General features: G+C 41.9%; 1 protein-coding gene across 3 annotated transcripts in view; it reads left to right on the top strand.

Moving 5' to 3' along the window:
- The window catches only part of LOC306923401 (polypeptide N-acetylgalactosaminyltransferase 18-like), a 181,441-nt gene that overhangs the window by 83,278 nt on the left and 73,762 nt on the right, over nucleotides 1-24,401 (top strand). For all 3 annotated transcript variants that reach the window (XR_013790057.1, XM_079501461.1, XM_079501462.1), the window contains exons 2-4: nucleotides 8,272-8,479; nucleotides 8,972-9,138; nucleotides 15,054-15,240. Coding sequence is in view for 2 of the 3 variants with exons in the window: in XM_079501461.1 (XP_079357587.1) it covers nucleotides 8,272-8,479; nucleotides 8,972-9,138; nucleotides 15,054-15,240 (562 nt within the window). In the remaining variant the exon portion in view is untranslated. The remainder of the gene's footprint in view (nucleotides 1-8,271; nucleotides 8,480-8,971; nucleotides 9,139-15,053; nucleotides 15,241-24,401) is intronic.

The raw sequence follows: 24,401 nt of genomic DNA, 5'->3' as shown, positions 1-24,401 counted from the left end.
AGTAATTATTTAAAGACCTGTAAGCCTCGGACAAAGCCAACTCGGATGGTGCCAAATCATGACAACAAAAAAAATTGGGCCGAACAAATAATTAGAAGAAAGAAAGGCAGAGTACAACTTTTTCAACTTTCAACTTTTTCTTCTTTCTAATTATTTTTCCGTCCAATTCTTTTAGTTTTTTGACATGATTTGTCAGCATCCGAGTTGGCTTTGTCCGAGGCTTACAGGTCTTTAAATAAATACTTTCTGAAACGTCTATGGGAAAAAATGAATGGGAAATTCTCTTCCGGGCCGCTCGTCGCTCTACGTCCCCCGAGAAGTCCCGCTCAGGGGTAGAGTGGCCGGATGGTAACCGCAAGGTTGCCAGTTTGAACCCGGGCTCCCCCAGAGTTAGTGTCGAAGTGTCCTTGAGCAAGACACTGAACCCCTAATTGCTCCTGATGTGCTGGTTGGTGCCATGCATGGTTTCCGCCGCCATCAGTGTATGAATGTTTGCGTGAATGGGTGAATGTAATGCACAATCTGTAAAGCGCCTTGGATGAAGGTGCTATATAAATGCACCATTTACCATTTTACAGACTGCAAAAAAGCTTCTTTCCCTAAACAATCAGATACATGAACGAACTGATAAGAACCAGAGCGAACAGGGCAAAGGAAAACGCTAGCCCCCCCAAACACACACACACACACACACACACACACACACACACACACACACACACACACACACACACACACACACACACACACACACACACACACACACACACACACATTCACCCTCCTCTCACACTATTATGCTCGAACTTCACCTTTATAAACTAAATGTGTTGTATATATGGAACATAGCCTCAAATTGCACCTTTCTAAACTTTTTTGCTATATGGAACATAAGCTTTACCTAACTTTGCTACTACCGTGAAAACGCATGCCCATGTAGATAGGTTACTCTTTCTTTTTTTTTTTTTTTTTACTCGTTGTTGTTTTACTCTTTCTTGTAATCACTTGCTGTGATTGAGTACAACCTTGACCCTCTATATGCACAGATGGGCCAGGCGGCCCAGACCGATATATCAGTCTGGCTCTCGTGAATATATGTGGGTATTCACATGGGTGTTTGCATGTATGCAACTATGCATGCATGTGTGTTCTGCTATAGACATCTCAACGTCTCAGTTAATTGCAGAATTTGTGAGCAGATATGACAAATTACTTGCATAAAATACAAACAAATCACAGACACATTCATATATTTTTCTTTCCACAAAAATGTAAAAATGGTGGAAATAGTTCATCTACAAAGCTTGTAGATCTGCTATTTCTGCTATTTTTGAATGAAATGTTTGAAAATGTATGGACATTTTTCAACATGGAAACAATGGACAATTATACAAAAATAATGGCGAATATCTAAAATAATAATGTTAATTGTGACAGGCCTACTAGCCCCCGTGGAAGAATACCTTCTGTCACAGTTCTTTTATTTTCTCGTTCTGCTCATTCTTCCATGTCTCTCTCTCTCTCTCCCCATAATTCATACTGCATCTCCCTCTACATTCTGTCACAGCCTATTCTCTTGTTCTCTTCACCTCTCTTTCCCCTCATTCTCTTCTCATCGCCCTCCATTCAGTCACAGCCTCTCAACTTCGTGGCTGTCTTTATTTGCTAGTCTCTTTCCTTTTCTCATTCTGCATTTCAGCTATTTTTTTTTGTCACAATCTTTTATTCCTCACGTCCTGCAGTCACTCTTCCTTGGATTTGGTGATGCATTGAATTGCATTGCATTTGTGGTGTAGGTCTGGTTTGGCCTACAGTATGTGAATATTTCAATAAAATAATGTGTATTTTTGTTACCGTCAAAGAAAAGGAAAGGTGTTAACAGATTTGGGCCAGACACCTAGGTGCTAGACACCTTTTTTATATACTGTTTAGGTGAGGATAAAACCTTATTTTAAATATTGCAGATTAATTAATTATTTGAATTTGTGAGGCATATACCGTATTGTGCCGAATATAAGAAGACTCTGATTATAAGACGACCACCATTTTTCAAGACTTATTTGTGGAAAAAACATTGAAGACAAAATCTGGTTATTTATAAGGAAAATGGTTTAAACGTTTCTATAATCATTTTTTTAATAAAATGTTTTTTTTCATATCACAATAGGGTACCATAGTAATTGAAAATAAGTATTAGTATTTCTTATACCAGTAACAATCAGGCTATAGAATATCTCAGGTATATCTTAGGTTAGTTAGGGTAGGAACTAACAATGTTGTTAGGGGACATATTCGCGTGGGACAGCCAGATCTGCGGTGTTAAGAAACAAACGCTGTTATGAAGATACTGCGCTGCTGTGTTGGTTCTAGTTGAATAAAGAAGGCATCAAACTTCTCCTCTGTTTGGTTAACTTGGACAGCTCTGTTGAACCACATCATACATATCACAGTTGAGCTGTAGCTGCTGTTCTGTTGATTCAATCGCTCTATTCATTACACTGGTTTCAGCGGTACTGGCGCTGTGTGTAATGTAACTGTATGTACATTTCAGGAAAAAAATAAAACTGTATATCTCAGTATAATTATATCAGACTAAGCCCACAAGTCACATACAGCCAGACTGCATCTGTATGTGTAGTTTGTGTGTTCGACTGTGCGAGCGTGCGTGTGTGCAGTGTGTGAGAGAGAGAGAGAGAGACAGACAGACAAACAGAGAGAGAGAGAGAAAGAGAGTCACAGACAGGAACAGAGCTAGGCACACGTACAAACGTAGGAACAAGGACAAAAGTGAGTTGGAGGTCCCGGATAAGATAAGATAAAGCTTTATAGATCTCTCTGGAGAGAAAGTCATGTGTGATGGAAGCAACAAGGTTGAATCACAGGGGAGGCACATGCAGGTGAGAGTAAATCAAAACAAAAAAGAACAAGCCAAGACTAGAAAGGTGCCCTCAGTGGAGTGCAAATCTCCGCCAGGAGGCATGCCCTACTTCCCTCCATCGTTCTATCTCAACTTCTTCAACTTCAAGTTTATTCAATAAACTTGAAGTTGAGATAGATACAATGCAACATTGTTCAAAATACAGGTAAAAAGGGGGTGGAATTCTATGTTTTACAAGCTCCCATTATTTGCAGTTTTCAAGAAAGGAGAAAAGAATATAGATAGATGTTCTGCTTTACTTGTTTACTTGTTTACTGAAGCTGTTGGCCTGTAGCATACTTTACATTCTGTTCTTGTAGCCTTATTGGTCACCTTTAGCTCCGTCTGAACAGCCTTGGCCCCTCAGTGTCCCCTGCCCATTAAGCCCTCTCTTCTTCCTGTAAGTCCCCATTGATCCAGGGCTTGGGGGGAAGCGGCATACTCTTTTGCAGTGGATTTACTTAAGTACTATACTTAAAGTACAAATTTGAGGTACTTTTACTTTACTGGAGTATTTTCTATGACTTGAGGCAAATATTGTACTTTTACTCCACTATAATTATTTGAAAACCTTAGTTACTAGTTAGTTACTTTGTAGATTGTTAATATTATTATTACAAAACATACCACCTCATACATACGTATACATACATAGATACATACATACATACATACATACATACATACATACACACACATATTCTTCACAATGAATACTTCTACATTGCAGTATTGATACTTTTATTTAAGTAAAAGTATGAGTATTTTTTTCTACCACTGCCTGCTAGGGCTTCTTCCTGACAACAGGCTTTTATGTAGCTACAAGACTTATCTGATTGTGGCCTGAGCAACCGAGGGGGAAGCAGTGGACCTGTGTGCATCCCTAGCATTGGTTTTGAGTAGGTCCAGGCTATTATTCTCTGTTGTTTTTACCCGTCACACTACTGGGTATCGGTGTAAGAAAGTATCGATACAATTGAGTACCACGATAAGGATTTTTTTCATTAATTATTACTTTTAGTATCAGTAGTGCTACTGTACTGTATGTAGTTCGATATTACAGGGACTGTGATTAATTCAGAAGCATTTCCCACTGTTCTGATTGCATACACAAATATTTTTATAGTTCAGTCAGACAAGTCACGAATAGATTTACCCAATATTTATTATAGAATGAGAATACAAGTGTGCATACGATATTAGACTTGGCGTTCGGCTCTGCTGCATTTTCTACCTGCTTGGCGCGATTAAACTCCATCGTGAAACATTAAGAGCAGGGAGATAGATATACAATAAACCCCCCATGGGGAGAATAAATAACAGAGCCCACCGGTGGTGCTGGGGTGGTGGTGGAACATCACATAACAACCAGGAACCATATGCAGAGGAAGGCAGGAAGAGCATGCAGACTGGTGAGCTTAAGTACCGTAGCCCGCCCAATTGGTCAGCTGACTGCCACATCAGCGAATGACATGTGGGACTTGCACACACTTATACACCCACGTAGTAATGCAGCATGTTAACCCCTTGAGTATAGTATGCGCCTTTGAGCATGGCATGAACCCCCTCGAGTATGTCTGCATGAACTAACTCTGCAGGCTACGCATCATTTAGTGGTTTAGTTTCGTTTATTTGATCATCTTCACAGTATCAATATAATTATACATAAACAGTGCCTATCCTAATTTTAGTTACTCAAAATAGTCCATCCGAACCAAACAATTACCATATTCAAAATACATGATCCAAAGACAAAAACATCAATCCCACACCCGTCTCACCCATGTCACTATAGACATCCACCAGGATCCATATAATTTATTTTGCACTAAATAACCATTAATTAGACATTATGTGGAGGTATGGTCTTTGTACTATGACAGTTGAAATATCACACTGTATATAGTTGTAGGCTATGAAATCGCAATATATTGAATCATTATTGTGATAGGTACATTGACTATGATGAATGCGCTCAAACCCACAGCCAGCAGGGTACAGATGCATTCCTTCACATTTCTAGTTGAGCAGACGCTCACGAAGAGCCAAGGAACAAGCTAAGGCCCGTAGGGCGCTACAAGACATTTGCCATCATAACATCATGCTATAGGTGGCTGACAGCATGTGCACGTGTGTGCGTGCGTCCATGCGTGGGTGCGTGTGTGTGTGTGTGTGTGTGTGTGTGTGTGTGTGTGTGTGTGTGGCTGGCTTATAAATATGCCTCTCTTCTTCCCCCTAATTGACCCTGACTTGCCAGTCACTCCACTACATACAGTAGGTACAGTTTCCCCTAGAGCTGTGCTGGGCAAGTATCTGGGTTGGCTTCAATACGTTATGAAACATGTCGGACACGGTGCAGTGCAGGACCCAACAAAACCCTCGGTATGAGTCAGTCGCAACGTGTAGAAAACCATAGGGATATCTGACACTTCCAGTACAATGCACCTGTCTTTTCCCTTCACGAGGAATTACGCGGCTGGAATCTCCACAAGCACTCACTGGCAATGGGTTTCATCCCACCTGGGATCGTCCTAAGTTAAAAGAAATGATGTACACTCTTGAGCTTTGCATAAAAGCATTCGCCAAATGTCTTCTTTCGCCATTCGTTATGCTCTCAGACTTCTGGACTCGATGTGAGACCGAGTAATGGATAAGAATGCACAATGCACTTACATTTTTATATCCAAGTAAACATCCCAAATCAGATTCCAGGCTGCTAATTAACATTGAAAGATGTGAGATCTCTGTATATCTGTCTGTCTACCTGTGGCTCTTTTATGCCCATACACAGAACAGTGAATTAAAATGCAGATAAACCAAATTGTGGCCATACTGGAGCATATTCTGTTCACCTCTGCAGAAAAAGAATGGTGATTGTCACTACACGCTATTTATATTAACACAGCAGTTGGTATTTGTCACATCCTATTTGTATTTTGTCATATTCCTATGCAGCTGAAATTATTATTTTATATGTGATGCCTTGATAACAACAGACAGCACACACTGTGCATTCACACCGGACACGATACAAATAATCGTGTCGCTTGAAATGTGGGAGCCGTGTCGCTTTATTCAAGTGACATTCTATGTCAGTGTATCTGTGTATGACCAGTGTGCTTGTTGAGCAACTAGGGATGTCATTTGATTTTGAGACATACCGATCTTTCCCGATCCGATCTTTATAATACACTTTATATAACACTTATGCCATATCACAATAGCAAATATCCTAATCTATGTCACTCTAGTCTAGTCTGTTGTGTTGCCTTTCAATTATTGAAAGGTAAAATGTGACTATACTTTTATTAGAATGACTGTCATTGTGTTTTTTTTTCTTTCTATGAAAGCATGGAATCATAGCAAAATAATGATGTATTGGTTAATTAGAGTGAATACAGTTCTACAGATTATAGAACTGAAGTCAAGTTAAAACTCTTTAAGAGTATCTCTCTCATTCAGAGAGAGTACTACAGACACCTATGCCATCATGCATATCATGGGTTGCATTTCCTTTGTTTTCATCATGTGTCTTTCACGCCTCTGAGTGTGACTAGTCTGTGTTTGATGATCTCTGACTGGGACCAGAAGGAAAACACAACAGTTCATTACACAATCTCATTGCTTATACATCTTTCTTTGAGATTTACATTAGACGATTAAAAATCTGATCTTTTCTCCCCGATTCCGATCTTTTGAAAATCATGTGATCGGAGACGATTTCCGATCACCCGATCCGATCGGGACAACCCTACCTGCAACAAGCAAGCACGTCTGCCTACCAATGACAGACAATTCTCTCTCTCACTAGTCACGAGTGAGAGAGAGAATCACTAGTCACTAGTCCATTCACCAGTGTTTTACCATACAGCCCAAGAAATCCACAGCAACTACTACTTCTCCAACTGGGTCCTATATTGGATGTTGCACCTGTTTTATCAAGAAACTGTTGAGTTGAAGATGAATTGCGTGATCTGTGTTGCTTCAGACATAGAAGCAAAGATATTGCTCGATATTGCTCTCATCTTTACTGTGACTAACAATGAATTCAAAAACATTACATCACATGGATCCCATGTGAATTCACCTTGAGCCTTGAGTCACAGTGAGTAGAATTAAAAAAGAAAAAAATCGTCTGGTCATTTGGCTCCACAATCATTTTGAGCTTGTTTATGTCGGAGAGAGAACCAAAGGTTAGACTTTGTATTATATTCTCACCACCACACACATCTAATAGACCCTAGGGTTCTCCCAAGAACCAGAAAATACCACCACATTAGCCCTGCTATGGCCTCACTGCACTGGCTTCCTGTGGCGTTCAGAACTGATTTTGAAATTGTATTGTTAAATCTTGCCCACCTGCCCACATTTCTGACCCTCTGACCCCTTACACCCCTCCCTGCGGTGCAATCTTAGATCTGCACAGACAAGCTATTACTCAAGGTCCCCATGCAGGACAAGGCTTGTAACAGAAGGCAATACAGCATGTGCCTTCTTGTGCCGCAAGGGCTCCACACTTGTGGAATAAACTTCCAATGGAAGCTAGACACAGTGGTCATCAATATATCTGTACACAGACAAATGTGTCCGTGGCAAAGACTTGGTCTTGTCTGTGGCAAATCTTGGATTATCTTTTTACGCACCATTATAAAGTTCTTATTTTGATCATAAGACCCAATTACTGTATGTCGAGTCTCCAGGATTTCTTCAGCATATGTACTGTACGACACTTATTTACTACGACACTATGACATATTAGGAGTCCAACAATACTAGTGGTTCTCAAATGTTTTATTTGCAAGGACCCCCTTAACTCTGAGACACCGTGTAAACCAAGAGTAAAAAAGCACTTCACCTTTTTGACTCAAAACCTGTGTTGACTCCGTTTATTTGCACCTCCAATGCTTGATATCCCTTTTTCTTACTTTGTTGTGAAACCCTCTAGACTTATCATAAGACTATTAACATAGGGCTTTCAGCAGCGTACAAATCCTTTTGCTTCCATTTGAACTCTAAGTGTTACAGAACTATTATGGTTCCTGTTCAGGGCTAGCTCTTTCTGCTCTTTCTCGTTTTATATGTCTGTGACAAAAATGGACAGTCTAGACAGTCTACCGTAGGGGCCACTTATACAACTCTTAAAGACTCATTATTTATTTTTCATTGCCTCTTCGATGTTCTTATTGTTTGATCGAAACGATCTTCATACTTTGCTTGTCTCTTATTTTTATGTCTGGGACTGTGAGGCACGTTGTAAAAACTTGTTTTTGAGAAACGCACAAAGTTTTATTTGGTATTTAATTTCACCTCTGCTCTGTCTCCACTCATTCCTCTTTCTTTTTGTCTCCCCACAGACGGCCCTCAGAAAGATGGCGAGGACACGGCGACCTCGCCCCACTCTGCGGCTGACCCCGCCTCCTCCCTGTTTGACCGCTGGGGTCACGACCTTGGCCCGGAGAGCCGTAGGGTTGCTCTCAGGAAGTTTCGTTACTATGGTTACAACGGCTATCTCAGCGACCGAATCTCTCTCAGCCGGTCCATCCCGGACTTTCGACCGGACGGGTTAGTTGACCATACTGTACATACAATTTGAACTGATCAAAATGGATGCAGTTAGTCCCGATCCGATTCCGATCATTTGATTTTCAGTATCTGCCCATATTGATTTTTCCCGATTCGATATTTATGCCATAGATATCACAATAGTACAATATCCAAAATCACAGACAATATCCATTCTTATATCATGATATGGATATAATATTTATACTAGGGATGTCCCGATCACGTTTTAGTTACTCCCGATCCGATTCCGATCATTTGAAAATGACGTGATCGGCCCGATTTCTCGATTGATCGCATCGGAACAACCCTAGAAACAGTGCATTATAACAGAATTTGCCTGTATAGATTTCACTGTAGCTTTGTGTGGGGGGGGGGGGACTTTTCCAGTGAAAGGTTCTTGATAGGTAAAGTGAAATTCACTGTGCTCTGCCAGTGTTGGATGTTGAGAGGTCTAGTTCAGTTTCTCTGTGCGTCTCTCTCCCTCTGCAGGTGCAGAAATATGTCATATTCATCAGACCTTCCTCAGCTCAGCGTTATCTTCATCTTCGTCAACGAAGCTCTGTCGGTGCTGCTGCGTTCCATTCACACAGCCATCCAGAGGACACCCTCCCATCTGCTCAAAGAGATTATTCTGGTGGACGACCACAGCAACAGCCGTAAGAACCACAAACCTCACTCCTTTTCCCGCTTTAAAATGTTGTCCTTATGCCAATTCCCCCCCATGTGTACAGTCCCTGTCACTTCTAACTAGGGCTAGTGGGTACTGCCAACAACCTCACAATCATAATACAGCGGCCACAATTGGATATTTATCGCGATAAGCGTTGATTTTGAATGATGTGTGTCCTACTAAATTGACTTTTGCAGAGTCCTAGACCACCGATTGCCGATGTTTTGCCAAATAAATTTGAAAAACTTCAAAATGTTTTGATGGATAAATGCAAAAGATTTAATCATATATACGGTAACTGTTAATGTTAAAGCCGCGTCACACACAGCATTTCCTGCCGTATCGATATGGTGCCATACGATACGATTATTGCCGTATTGATTAATTGAACCCACCCCTACTTCTAACACATGATTGCGGAGTTAGTTCAGTCAGATATACTCGCGCGGCTTCATGCTATGCTCAAGGGCGAATACATACTGTATACTCGACGGGTTAATATGCTGCATTACTATGTGGGTGTGTTTGCAAGACCCACATGGCATATGCTGATGTGGCAGTCAGCTGACCAATTGGGCGGGGTATTTAAGCTCACCTAGAATGCATGCTTTCTTCCTGTCTTCCTTCTGCATATGGTTCTTGGTGGTTGTTATGTGATGTTTGCTCCCACCGCCACCCCAGCACCACCTGCTATTTCTATTCCCCATGGGGGGTTGTTATTGAATATCTATCTTCCTACTCTTAACAGGTTTTGTGCCCAAGACGTCCTGGGAATTACCTGTATGTGGTGCACAAGACGTCTGTGGACATCTTGGCGCAAAAAAATAAAAGAAGAAATGTCAAAAAAATGAATGTAAAAAGTGGGCACCCTGGGTCCCTATTTTGAAATTGTTGAAAGGCAACACAATGTGTTAATGTTTAATGATGGTGTTTAATTGTGCCGAGCATGGAGACAAATGTAGCGTGTTGGTTTTGAGGAGGGTGTTGAAAACCACGTGTCTCCTCCAGTACACACAGTGATGTGCCCACACAGCCTAGCCACTGCCTTTCACCTGGCAGTGAGAAGTTTCACTATGCAGAAGGGTGCAACACACACATGTGGAGCAACATGCTATACTACTTTCCCAGTTCTGCTCTCTGCCGAACAGTTGCTAATAGTGCAGTGACAGAGATTGCCGTGCAGTGACAGAGATCGCCCTCCCCAACCAACTTGCGAACATGGTCAATTGTGTTCGTTGAAGTACCACTAACTACAACATGTTGTTCTATTTATTTTATTATTCTACTTAGCACAGTGCGTACGTAGCTCATAGCGCTTGTAGATCTGCTATTTTTTTTAAATCGTGAAAATATTTATTTCAGAAAACTGGAGGATTTTAGAAGATTTATTTTTTAATTTTGAGGTCAGGCCTAAATGGGTTAAAACTTGTTGAGAGGCACGATGGCACATAATCCAAGAATTTGGTTTAACTTGATAGAACCAACATTAGAATAGTAGTCACGTAGTATGAATTATGGAACATAAACATAAATAATGCTGCCAAACATATAATTACCTTCATGAGGAATATGCCACAGTTAGTGCTGCCTGCAGGTTTTATGGGTCTCTCACTGCTTCTCTGTTCCTCAATAATATATCAGTTAGTTTAGTTATGGTAGCTGCCCAGTGCTGCATGCTGATTAGCAGAGCAACCAGTATGATGAATAGACTTTAATATTTCCACTCAAAAAATAATACAATTCATCGCACTCTTCAACAATTATGGAGGAAATTTGATTTAATACTGCTGCTTTACCTTGAATAACAATTCCCTTCCCTGCTATGATAACTGAGGAGACATAATTCAACATCAGTGCAAGATCATTACTGTTGTTTATTGATTGTCAGCTGTGTAATTTGGACAAACGATAATTAAGAGTGCCCTCATGGGTTATATTTATCAAAATGCACGAACCTTCTAAGAACGTGAGTACCAATCTAGCATTCCTGAAACAAATTAAACTAATTTCGGAAGGTGCGCTCTACAGGCAAGGCAATTGTATTTGTATAGCCCATTTACAACAAGGCAATTCAATGTGCTTCACACAAAACATCAAGCAAAAGGAAATACAATAATATAATTATAAAATTACATTAGGTTGCATAAAACAAGTAAAAGTTACATAGATCCTGTTACAGTGCAGAGGAGAAAAGGAAAAGATAAAAAAGAAAAATAACTATCAAAGGCAGCAGCAAACAGAAAGTTCTTAAGAGAGGCAGCAGGCCTTCATGTAGTTTTCTGGGAGTTTGTTCCAGATATGTGACCAGTGCTGCAGTGCATAAAAACGAAATGCTGCTTCCCCACGTTTATTTGTGGTTGAAAACTGAAAGCAGTCCTTCCCCAGATGACCTGAGAGGTCTGGATGGTTCAGAAATGTATTTTGGCCCTAAACCATTCAAAGCTTTATAGACCAACAGTAGTATTTTGAAATGAATTATTTGACGCAGGGAGCCAGCTAGTGTAAGGATTTAAGAACTTGAGTGATATGCTCCACTTCTGGGTATTAGTAAGGAGTTGAGCAGCAGCGTTCTGAATCAAACTGCAGTCATCTGATGGATTCTTTTAGGGAGTCTTATAAAGACACTGTTACAGTATTCCAGTCTACTGCAGACGTTTTTCTAGATCCTGCTGAGACTTAGTCCTTTAACCCATGCTATATTCTTTAGGTGATAGTAGGCTGATTTTGTTAATGTGTTAACTGTTTAAATTCAGGCCTGAGTCCATGACTACGCCAATGTTTTTGATTATGGCTAGTTGTTTATTCAGCATAGCGTTGGTTCATTACAGGCACGGAAGTCAGGAGGCTTATGTGGTATATGGAACCACAATTCACATTAATATAGCATATATAGCATGTGTTAGCGTTAGTTCATTACAGGCACGGAATACAGGCTTACATTCTAACTCTCTCTTTTTAAGCAGCCTCTGTTCACTGCTCGTTCTGCGTGCTTAGCTGTCAGAGCCGGTCGTACAGCTGCCAGTGTCAAAATGTTGTTTGTTTAATATTGTTACTAGGATGATCATGTAGATTGTACTGTGATACGACATGTGATCTGTAATATCACATGAGCAGAGCCACACCACCAAACTAAATGTAATATCATTGCAGTAAATGGTTAATCCAGCGCTGAAATGTCTTAATGAATTAACATTACCGATTGGAGTTGGGTGCTGACTTTTAACCTGTTTCTTGGATCCAAAAGCTCTTCAGTTTTGTCTTTCTTTAGCACATCCAATTGTTGATTTGTCCAATTGTTGATTTGTTTTGGATCATAGTCCTCTGCTGATACGGTTGTATCGATTTGTTTATCGTCTGCATAACTATGGTAGCTTATTTTGTTGTTTTCCATAATCTGAGCTAGTGGGAGCATGCACAGAGCACAAAACTCTGCCAGGATGGAGACAAAACTGTGGACAATGAATGCTAGGGCTGTAGTGGTATGGAATGTCTTAACGCGGTGTAAAAAGCAAAACAACACTATTGATCACATAACCATGGTATTGTGGTAATGCGACTGTCCCAGCCTTAGCTAACACATGTGTGGCGTGTTGTCATTTAAGCAACATTTATGTGTTGCTGGGACAACTAAACAGTCAACAGGCGAGTGTAAAATCTTGTTCTTCTGTAAGTGAACCGTAAAATTCAAGGTCTGCTTGATGTAATGATTATTTTTGTTTTGCTTTACCATTAAGTGAAATCCGATACTATGCAGGGTGTTGTTCATGTACACCAACGCTGTTCAAAGTTGCCACGCTTCTGTGGCCTGGGCTGTAAACTGTGGCTTGTTAAGAGGATACAGAGAGATGGCTGATGTTAAAGATCATCAGAGTCATACTGCAGCCTGCAGGCTCTATTACTGAACGTACGTAGTGGAGATAAAGTCCATTTGTGGGCAGCCAATTAGTGTTGTGTGTATTCCTGTGACTCATTTCTCAGTTTATGACTTCACTGGATGCCACCATTACTTCAATATCTTCCTCAGTCTTCAAATGTTGTTATTTGTCATGATAGAAGCACAAACTCTAAACATTGGTTTATTCCATATACTGTTATGTGTATTCTATTTGCCGGAGGATATCGGTCTAAAAGGATGTCTCATGGATGAATACAGAATAATACTGCAGATTAGGGCTGGGCGATATGACGATATATATCGTATAGACGATAGAAAATGTCTATCGTGAAAAATGTTCTCTATCGTTTATATCGTCGTATTTTACGTCACAGCGCCCAGCCACGCTGTGCTGTTTTTTCACAACAAACATGAAGGGAGATGATGGCTGACGAGATTCAGAGCGGAGTAACACTAAAGTAACTGGCCATTCACTTTTATATATGCAGGTTTCATGTTGGGTCAAATTGATAAACTGCGTGAGCCACGCATGTTTTACACAGTTGCACAATTGAGCTTGTCCGTCGGGTGCAAACTTCTTCTACGTCTTTCCTCTTACCTGTCTTGTTTTATTGTTCCAAATAAATTATTCCATTTGAAAAGTCCTTAATTCAGCAACAGCTTCCAACAACAACAACAACACAAGACGCTAACTTAAGTTGTGATCATCATCACAAAAAAAAAGGAAAAGAAAAACATCCACTCCCATACGCACAGCTGGGCATGGAGAGTTAACGACGCGGTCGCGTTGTCTCTCACTCTATCGCCTGTAGTCAATTAAACATCGTTAAGCTTCCCAACGTCTTTAACAAACTACACTACAACTACAACAGAACCTATACAGAGCTTAAAATGAACTGAAACAACTGTGGCAGTGAGTGACATGAGGTATTTCTTTTTTCCTTAAGACAATTGAATGCAGACACAGGCCTGTACTTCTGTGTCTGAATGGGAAAGTCTTATTTCTTTATTTTTGCTTTTTAATTGTCATAATAATAATAATAATAACTATTATATGAATATAATACTGATGCCCTGCCCATGCACAGACAGGCCTAAAGCAAGTACAAAAAGAATACAAAATAATAATAATAATAACTATTATTATTATTATTATTATTATTTTATTTTGTATTCTTTTTGTACTTGCTTTAGGCCTGTCTGTGCATGGGCAGTGCATCAGTATTATATTCATATAATTAGACTGGATATTGTGATTTTACATATTGTAATTGGCATAAGTTTGATATTGGCATAAGTGTTCTTTTCCTGTTTTTTTTTGTGGTGCAACCACTATGACAGCTATGTGTGTCCCTGTATCCGAGCACGGAAATAGCATAATTATTGTCACCACCAAGTGTCACTTGGTACGGTACAGTACAGTACAGTACAGTATATTGCTTGCTCTGGGTGGATCTTTGTTGGTTGTCTTGAGACAACTTGTTGTGATTTGACACTTTAATAAAATTGAATTGAAAAATTGAATTGAGTACAGTACAGTACAGCCCAAGTACAGTACAGTAAAGTACTCAGCCTGAACAAAAATCTATTTTTTAGATTAAAAAATCGGTATCGTAAAAAATATGCTATATCGTGAGTATATCGTTATCGTGATAAAAAAAATTCTATATCGTGATATGAGATTTTGTCATATCGCCCAGCCCTACTGCAGATGCAGTTTCTCACTGTACAGTTCTGCTAACATTCTCTGTACTGTACAGACACACATGCACTCATGAACCTCTTTTTCCACCGTCTTATGGAGCAGATAAATTGTCTACACTGCGAGTGTTAATTTAATTTAGTTCGACTACCGACCCCATGACCTTTGCTGCAACCCCCCATTTCCTGTCAGCCTACTATAAATCTATCAATAAAGGCAGAAAAAGCCTCCAAAAATAATTTAAAATGTTGGTTGGTGCGTCTGTCCATTCACTGTGAAAGTCTGTCTGTCCCCATGTCCCCAGCGGAGCTAAAGGAGCACCTTCAGAGCTTCGTGGCAGAGACCAATGGCCAGCATGGTCCGGATTTCATCAAGCTGGTGCACCATGATAAGCAGGAAGGTCTGATCAGATCCCGTGTCAGTGGATGGAGAGCAGCGTCTGCCCCCGTGGTCGCTCTGTTTGATGCCCATGTGGAGTTCAACGTTGGATGGTGAGTGTCAGGGTTCATGCAGTAATCCTGGTCTCTATACTGCCCCCCCCCCTGGTCAGCCGGGGCCCAAACAATCTCACATCACAATTTTGATATACATAATATTGCAGATATAAATGCGTGATTAACTTTAGTGAGAGAGCGTAAAAATGGGCTCAGTTTTTACTGTCATGCGCTGCCGTTCTGATAAATCATGCATACGAAGAATCCCCCATAATTGAGTAACTGTCTATGTCTGGGAATCACAGAGGCAGCTTTGACAGCTTTGACATCTTACTTGGCAAAAGACAAAAGTGACGGCCATTTGATGTGATATGGCTAGTTGTCTCTAGTGAAAACACAAAATGACAGGACAATTATAGTTCGGTGGTTCTCAAAGTTGAGTCCAGGGGCCCTTGGGGAGGTTCTCCAGAAAAATGTGTCAACTCATTGACTGCCCAAATTGTCTGTGTCCCTTTTCCTGCTGAGGTCTTTTCAGCCGGATATCAAAATGTTCACAATTTAGAACATTCATTTTTGAATACATTGGTATACATTTTAAACCCTAACTTGAGCAAAGAGGTGATGATTGGTTAATGTAGGGCAATATTTCAGGGTAAGCCAATCAGAGACAGAGTTGGGCGGGGCTTGCATTATGGGGTAAACAGTCACACACACAAACCCTTGCTGAACGGACGCACACACAAAACGCCGGTGTTCCGACAGCACGCCCACCACCACACGGTGCAATGGCAAATGACAGCGACAGAAAATATTTATTTCAGAAAACTGGAGGATTTAGAAGACATTTTTTAAATTTCGACGTCAGGCCAAAATGGGGTAACAAAGTCCATGGGGCTACGAAACTAGTGGCCAAAGACCCTACTGTACCTCTACCACACCACCCCACCAATGATTCAGATGGACCACCGCCATGTAAACAGACTTCATTTTAAAACAAATTTAAGTAAAGTCACTAGTAACTAGTTACTTTCATAATTTAGTAACTAGTAAGTAAGTTTATTAACTAAGTAATTTCCAGAGCTATAACTATAACTAGTTACATTTTAAAAGTAAGTTGAACAACACTGCTTTTAACACAAATCTTCTGTTATGGGGGTCCCTGGCACGGAATATTTTCACATGCCTATGTATCGATTTGAGGGACCTTGACATGAAAATGTGTGAGAATAGTTTAGTTTAGTTATTAGAGTTTATTCTGTAGTTTTGATTGATTGCTGTATGATGATCTTCCCTGTATTTAGTACACATGCCCAGCTAGCGTGACTCCAAGAATTACCCATCAGCGAGTAGCTTAATTATAATCAGGAAACAAAATATAAAGGCATATTTGACACATCACTGCCGGAACCAGAGCATGAGAGGTGATCAAGGCAACTATCGCAGTTCATAATGAGTTCAAGCTACATGCAGAATTGCATGAGCGCCTGGCAATTAGGTTAAACTGCCGTATAAATTATTTTCCCCGAAAAATGTAAGTGGAACTGAAAAGTGGAAAAGTGGAATTGGCAGTAGTCCACAGTCCACTCTTCTTCACTGAAGTGGGTGGTTTGGTTTTTAACAGCGGTTAAAACCCGAAATGGATACTGTATTTGTAAGTCGTTTATGTCGGACAGAAACCTTGTAACTCCATGTTTCATCTTTTTCTGTTTTTTTTTTGTTGTGAATTAATGCCCTACTTCATCATGCGATGCGAGTGTCACGCAAAAGGAGCAAAAAGTGATGATCTACAACTACATACAACATAGATATAGGAAAGGCTACATGCCTGGTCTCTAAACTGCCTCCTCCTGGCCAGCCGGGGCGCCTGATGGAGGGGAAAGGAACTGGTTGGAATAACGTGTTCCTCCCACGCGCTACGTCCAACCAGGGAAACTCCCCCCTCTCAGGTGTAAAGGAGCGACTTCCTCTTCCGGTGGGGCGCCTCTGTTTTGATTCCCAATTTCCCACTAACAACATTCTGCATGCCCCTGCTGGCAGATTCAGTAGTGTAGCTCGGAATCTGTTCTTGAGAGATTCGTAGGCTACAACACATACATGTAAACTACAGTACAATAGAGAGGTATGCGTAGTCAATTGAGCCATGTTTGGCATTTTCAGAGTGGCATACGTACAATACATACAGACAGTATCACCATTCACAGTATGTTGGAAACAAGCAACAAGGTTCACACAAAACAAAATCTCTAAGGCACAGAGCACTAAATCATCAGGTGTGCTTTGTGTAGAAAATCAATTTTCACACATTTTTGTGACACATTGTGGCATGAACAACATGCAGCAATATCCATGAATGCAGCATTTCTCTGCTACTCTAACTCTACTGTAACTACACCTCGGTCTCATGTCCAGCACTCACATTCCTTTGATTGACCGTACACCAACCTTGGCAGCACCGAACGTGGCTGCCATTGAATTGGCATTCAATAGTGTGTGTGTGTGTGTGTGTGTGTGTGTGTGTGTGTGTGTGTGTGTGTGTGTGTGTGTGTGTGTGTGTGTGTGTGTGTGTGTGTGTGTGTGTGTGTGTGTGTGTGTGTGTGTGTGTGTGTGTGTGTGTGTGTGTGTGTGTGTGTGTGTGTGTGTGTGTGTGTGTGTGTGTGTGTGTACACATATGCAATACATACAGTCTATACATATCTGTAAAGGTACGGTCTTTGTGCTGAGTATATACCCCTGGATCTTTGCTTAAAAGCCATTCAAATCATTTGTTCATGCAACAGCAGTACTCTTTGCCTGCTCTCATTTACATTTCACACATTTGTTCTATACGGTAACACGCGTGCGGTGCACAGGTGCACACATGCTGACAAACGTGCATAGTTGCATACAAACAAACACAACCATTCTCACTCACACGCTGGTTCCAACGCAACAGTCGGTGGTGCTAAAGCAAAGCAGCGAGGTCATTCACGCTTCCGTCTGCTACCCACCATCTCCTTCTCTCTATTCTTATTTGCTCTCTCACACACACACACACACACACACACACACACACACACACACACACACATGCACATTTATACACACGCAATCTGTCAGCGACACAAACCTCCCACGCATATCCACAGGGGGGGGAGTGACACATGATGTGATACTTTCCAGTGCCACGGTGGAGCTCAGCTGGATATGAAAAACTTCTTAGCTTAGCTCCTGTCAACCAAGCACTCACACAGACAAACACCTGTGTGCGTGCGTGCGTGCGTGCGTGCGTGCGTGCGTGCGTGCGTGCGTGCGTGCGTGCGTGCGTGCGTGCGTGCGTGCGTGCGGCAAACGCACACACACGACTGACAGGTTGCATTAGAGCTTACAGTAAGTGTTTCTCTGTGTGGTGCAGTGCTACTGTATACAGTTGCCTTGATAAGCTCATGTTGTTTTAGTCACACTGAGTGAAAGTAATTAGCAAATTTGCATCAAATGTAATTTCACACCTAGTTACTGGGAATGTATGAGCAGTGCTGTTTTTCCTTCCTTTGTTCTCTCTCTCTCTCTGTCTGTCTCTTACAATCTTTATTTAACGATTTAAAACAGATATAGTGTACTTCCTTGACAGGCGTACCCAGGGTTCAATACTTGGTCCCCTCCATTTCCCCTCTACAGTCAGTGTAGAGTCAAATCTCTTTGCCGATAGTAGCCGATCTACAAGCTCACACATCACAACGCATAGTCGCAACTAGGGATGTCCCCGTCACGTTTCTTTGCTCCCGATCCGATTCCGATCATTTGATTTTGAGCATCTGCCGATACCGATTTTTTTCTGATCTGATATTTATATTTTATAGAACACATTTATGCCATATCACAATAGTACAATATCCCAAATCACAGACAATCTAATCTAATCTAATATCATGATATGGATATAATATTGATACTAGGGATGTCCCTACACGTTTTTTGGCTCCCGATCCGATTCCCGATCATTTGAAAATGACGTGATCGGCCCCGATTTCTGATCACCTGATCCGATCGGGACAACCCTAGACACTAACACTTGTAGATCTGCTATTTTCGCAGAATGTTGGCCAAGTTTTGCTGAATGTTTGTCTATTATGAGATGCCCAGAAGCTCAGTCGGTAGATTGGACCACAAGGTCTTGGGTCCCGGGCACCGCCAACTCAGCGAATGCATAGCACGGCTTGGGTGAGGCAAGTCGTGCGGGAAGTACTGGGAGCTGATGGTAGGTGTGGCGCTCCACCTCAGCAATCCATCTCCCAGGGGTCTAGCGCATTGTAGCGGGGACAGACTCCATCTCCCAGGGGTCTAGCGCATTGTAACAGGGACAGACTCCATCTCCCAGGGGTCTAGCGCATTGTAACGGGGACAGACTCCATCTCCCAGGGGTCTAGCGCATTGTAACAGGGACAGACTCCATCTCCCAGGGGTCTAGCGCATTGTAACAGGGACAGACTCCATCTCCCAGGGGTCTAGCGCATTGTAACAGGGACAGACTCCATCTCCCAGGGGTCTAGCGCATTGTAACAGGGACAGACTCCATCTCCCAGGGGTCTAGCGCATTGTAACAGGGACAGACTCCATCTCCCAGGGGTCTAGTGCATTGTAACAGGGACAGACTCCATCTCCCAGGGGTCTAGCGCATTGTAACAGGGACAGACTCCATCTCCCAGGGGTCTAGCGCATTGTAACAGGGACAGACTCCATCTCCCAGGGGTCTAGCGCATTGTAACAGGGACAGACTCCATCTCCCAGGGGTCTAGCACATTGTAACGGGGATAGACTCCATCTCCCAGGGGTCTAGCGCATTGTAACAGGGACAGACTCCATCTCCCAGGGGTCTAGCGCATTGTAACGGGGACAGACTCCATCTCCCAGGGGTCTAGCGCATTGTAACAGGGACAGACTCCATCTCCCAGGGGTCTAGCACATTGTAACGGGGACAGACTCCATCTCCCAGGGGTCTAGCGCATTGTAACGGGGACAGACTCCATCTCCCAGGGGTCTATAGTGCATTGTAACGGGGACAGACTCCATCTCCCAGGGGTCTATAGCGCATTGTAGCGGGGACAGTCTCCCGCGTGTTACCGGCTGATACCGACAATAAGCCACTCCCGACCTACTTCTTCTTCTTCTTCAGAATAGAGACGCTCGTTCATGTGATGAAGTGTTTCTTGCTCTGCGTGTTTGGGCCACAGAAACAGTGCTTCTCAAAGTGGGGTCAGCGTTCCTTTGGGGGGTTTCCAAATCTTACAGGTGAGGTGTGTAACTCTCTGAGCGTTATGGGGGTCCTTGAAATTGAGAAGCTCGAGAAGCAATGCCATGCTTCTGTGTTTCCATAAGTATTCAATCCATGGTGCTTTTGTTGGAATGTGAGGAATCTTTGTGAGATGTATGGCATCCATATAGCAAGTGTCATCCGGTCCCCCAGTAAAGTACTTCAGATGTATGGCATCCATAGTAAGTGTCATCCGTTCCCTCAGACAGTAAAGTACTCCAAATGCCTGGCTGTGAATACGGAAGTAGGGCGCTTCCGACATCTATACTATTTATATCTCTCTCTCTCTCTCTCTCTCTCTCCTGCCCAGTACAGTATAAGGAATATGTTGTAATTGTATACATACATACATACATGCATACATATCATTAAAATTATCTGTAGCCTAATTATACCCAAATCATTGACTGCTAAATCTGCCTTGTGCCTTTAGACGGCATTGCAATTATCTTAATCCCCATTGGCTATTGTTCTGTCAAATAATTATATCCCCAAGTAAGGACATTTTTTTCAGCTTGTAGATTTTAGATCTATAATTAAACGTGTGTGTGTGTGTGTGTGTGTGGGGGTGTGGGGGGGTGGGTGTGTGTGTGTGTGTGTGTGTGTGTGTGTGTGTGTGTGTGTGTGTGTGTGTGTGTGTGTGTGTGGGGGGGGGGGGGTGTGCGCGTGTGCGTGTATGTGCATGTGTGTGCGCACGCTCGTTATCTACCACCATGGATGACCAACATTTTCCTAAATTAATTTCAGCTGTTAACAGTGCCTGCAGGGGTTTGGTTAATCTACAGTAAATGTATTTTTATAGTGTAAATGATATTGCATTCTGACCACTCACCATTTTACTAACACCCACTTCAGTGAAGAAGAGTGGACTCACAGTCACCATCTCCAATTCTGGTTTAAAATGTACTGCAATTTCTGGAAACAGAATCAGTACAGCATTGTGGGAGAATACAAAAACCTAATTGCCAGGCTCTCATGCAAACCTTCATGTAGCTTGAACTAATATGAATATGTGCGTGTGCGAGCGTGCGCCCGCCCACCCGAATATTTTTACCAGGCTTGTTTAAGGTTTTTCCTTTCCTTTATAATACCCAAACAGTTTTTTGCGACCACAGTGTATTTCCCGTCAGTTAGTTAGTTGGTTCGTTAGTTCGTCACCCCAGGCATGACCATAATTATATGGTCATGCGCCTCGTGACATCATGTGACATCATCAGAGATGGAGATCCCTGATGTCATCAATATTAAGCCTTAATGTAGCAAAATGTAGCAACCTTTAGCTTGTTTGGCTAACGGCCGACGTAATCTACCTAAAACGTCCGAAATTCTCGCGTGCACGCTCGCATGCACGCGCGTGGTCTTTATGTGCATCGCTGCGTAAAATGCGATATTTGGGGCTTGATTAGAGCTTAATTTGACTTAGTTATTAAAATAAACGATGATAGCTTAGCATCCCGGACATCTGACTGTGTAGCACAGTGGAGAAAACTAGCGGATGTTGTGATCACGTGGACAGGAAATGACATCGCCAGATTCGCTCTATTTGGTCAAAATCGGCATAATGGTGAAGTTACCGCCACCATCAGGACTGGGTATAATACTATAGGATTGCCGTGTTAGAATGAGATATAGTGTGTATGTCACGGATTTTTCGATTGGCATTAAAATGACGAATTAAACATATGAATAGTGCAGGTAGAAGGCACAATCCACTGTTAATAGGCCTATCTCACAGCCCCCTTTCCACGCCCACTTCCGGTAGATAGTGGTGTCATTTAACATTAGGCATTTACACTTTTTTTCTCTGGAGAATCTAAGTACATTTCCTAATGTTAAAATGTCAAAGACCGATAATAATATGAAGAAAACACAATGGTATAACAACTCAAATAAGTAGAATAAACCTTACCTTTACAAAACGGTAGTTTGTGGCTTGTGAAAATACCTCTTTTAACATGGAAGCCTATGGACCGCAAAAAAGAATAACACCACTAGCTCCAAAAGGGGGCGTGGAACGGGGGCGGGGAAATGCTGTGAGATAGGCCTATTAGGGTGGCCATAAGAGGGTTAATATAAAGTGTTACCCAGAATTCATTCCATATGTTAATCTGACCCCCCATGCCAAAGCGTCAGCGCTCACCCAGCAGTCTGCCGTCACCCAGGCGGATGCGTGCATGCGACCTCGCCCATAGGCGTCTTACTGGTAGTATTCTGCTGTGAGTCTTGTTATTTGAGCACTGTATAACCTTTCATCTTTTACTGTTTGATCTGGTGGTCTTGTTAATTAGATGCCTATCCAGCTTTAATTGTCTGATAGCTACATTTCATTGTTTGCTGGGGGGGTTCACTGTGTGTGTGTGTGTGTGTGTGTGTGTGTGTGTGTGTGTGTGTGTGTGTGTGTGTGTGTGTGTGTGTGTGTGTGTGTGTGTGTGTGTGTGTGTGTGTGTGTGTGTGTGTGTGTGTGTGTGTGTGTGTGTGTGTGTGTGTGTGTGTGTGTGTGTGTGTGTGTGTGTGTGTGTGTGTGTGTGTGCGTGCACGTGTGAACGCGTGCGTGCGTGCGTGCACGTGTGAACGCAAGCAACGCTCTCTTATAAATTAGTTGTGTGTGAGAAAAAGAGAAGGAAAGCTGTGGAGTTTCTCAAATCAGCAGGCAGCATGCAGGATAAAAGACCACCACTCACTTTGCCTACCCTATATCTCCGCTCGCTCTGATGTCGGGACTTGGTGATGTTATTCTAATGTACTTATAAATCATGTATGAATGTGAGACGGTGCACGGTCCCACAGGACTATATGGAGTCTGTGGACTTTTGCCACGTCTTTCCTTCAACATCAATGTAATGAGATTGTGTCTGAAGGTTGTTTGATTCCTGTATAAAGTACAACAGTGAGTCATCTGCGTCCTCTTCATCTTCATTTCACTGGCAGATCTTGGTTCTGTGTCAGAATGAGTCGATGTTTCGGCAATAAACATCAATAAAAAGGCTTAAACTGTCCGAGCCGCTCTAGTGTCTTTTCCTTGTTCTCAAGCTTTTGTTTGGACCACCAAATTAAAACGTGTTAAGCCGCAGACCCCCTACTGAAAACACCTGTCAGCTGGGGAAAAGTGATTTTTATGTTATATTGACTAATTGACACTGGGGACCACCTGGATCCCCCCCCCCCTCTTTGAGAACAGGGTTAATTAAAACAAGGTTAATTCACATTCACTCATGCAAACAGTGATGTGACTTGCAAACAACAAATGAGTGACAGAATACAGATCGCGCAAATGTCATCATTAATTTCAGATTCACAAAAAAAATTATATATATTCTATTTTTTTTGGACCTGCCAGCCCTGTTTCGCGATGTGAGCTTGTAGATCTAATATTTTCAAACAACTCAAGGTTTCAAATAAAAACATTTTAACATAGAAATCTGGTACGGGGGTCCCTGGCACAAAATATTTTAGATGGGGGATTTGTGAACAAATACATTTTGTACAATTTGGGAGTCCTTGAAATGAAAACAGCCAAATAAGCAACTGCATTTTACAAACAAGCCCAGAAACATGCAACAGATACAGTATATCAATATCTACAAGCTACAGAAAAACGAGCCCAATGTCGCCCATGCAAAGTATAATAAGCAGACATGGCAACACTGGATTCAGTCCAGCTGCTTTTCCAAGCTCTAGTTATCTGCCATCTGGATAGTATCCCACCACTGGGCTGGCATCACTCCCAATGTTCTCTATTCCGCCCCTACAACTCATCCAGAACACTGCAGCCTGCCTGGTCTCCTGACCTCTCTCATGATACCTCCTTCCTTTGTTGCTCCTTCTCATATTAACCACTTAAAGGTTTCGTGACATTCATTTTCATTTTTTTTTTTTTCCGGTTTTTCTTTTATGTTTTATGACCTCAATTACACCCCAAAAACCTGAACTT

The sequence above is a fragment of the Electrona antarctica genome (genome assembly GCF_951216825.1).
Source record: "Electrona antarctica genome assembly, chromosome: 5".
In the NCBI taxonomy this organism is placed as follows: Eukaryota; Metazoa; Chordata; class Actinopteri; order Myctophiformes; family Myctophidae; genus Electrona; species Electrona antarctica.
Note: the sequence above shows the minus strand (reverse complement) of the source record. Positions and strands in the feature narration are given on the sequence as shown.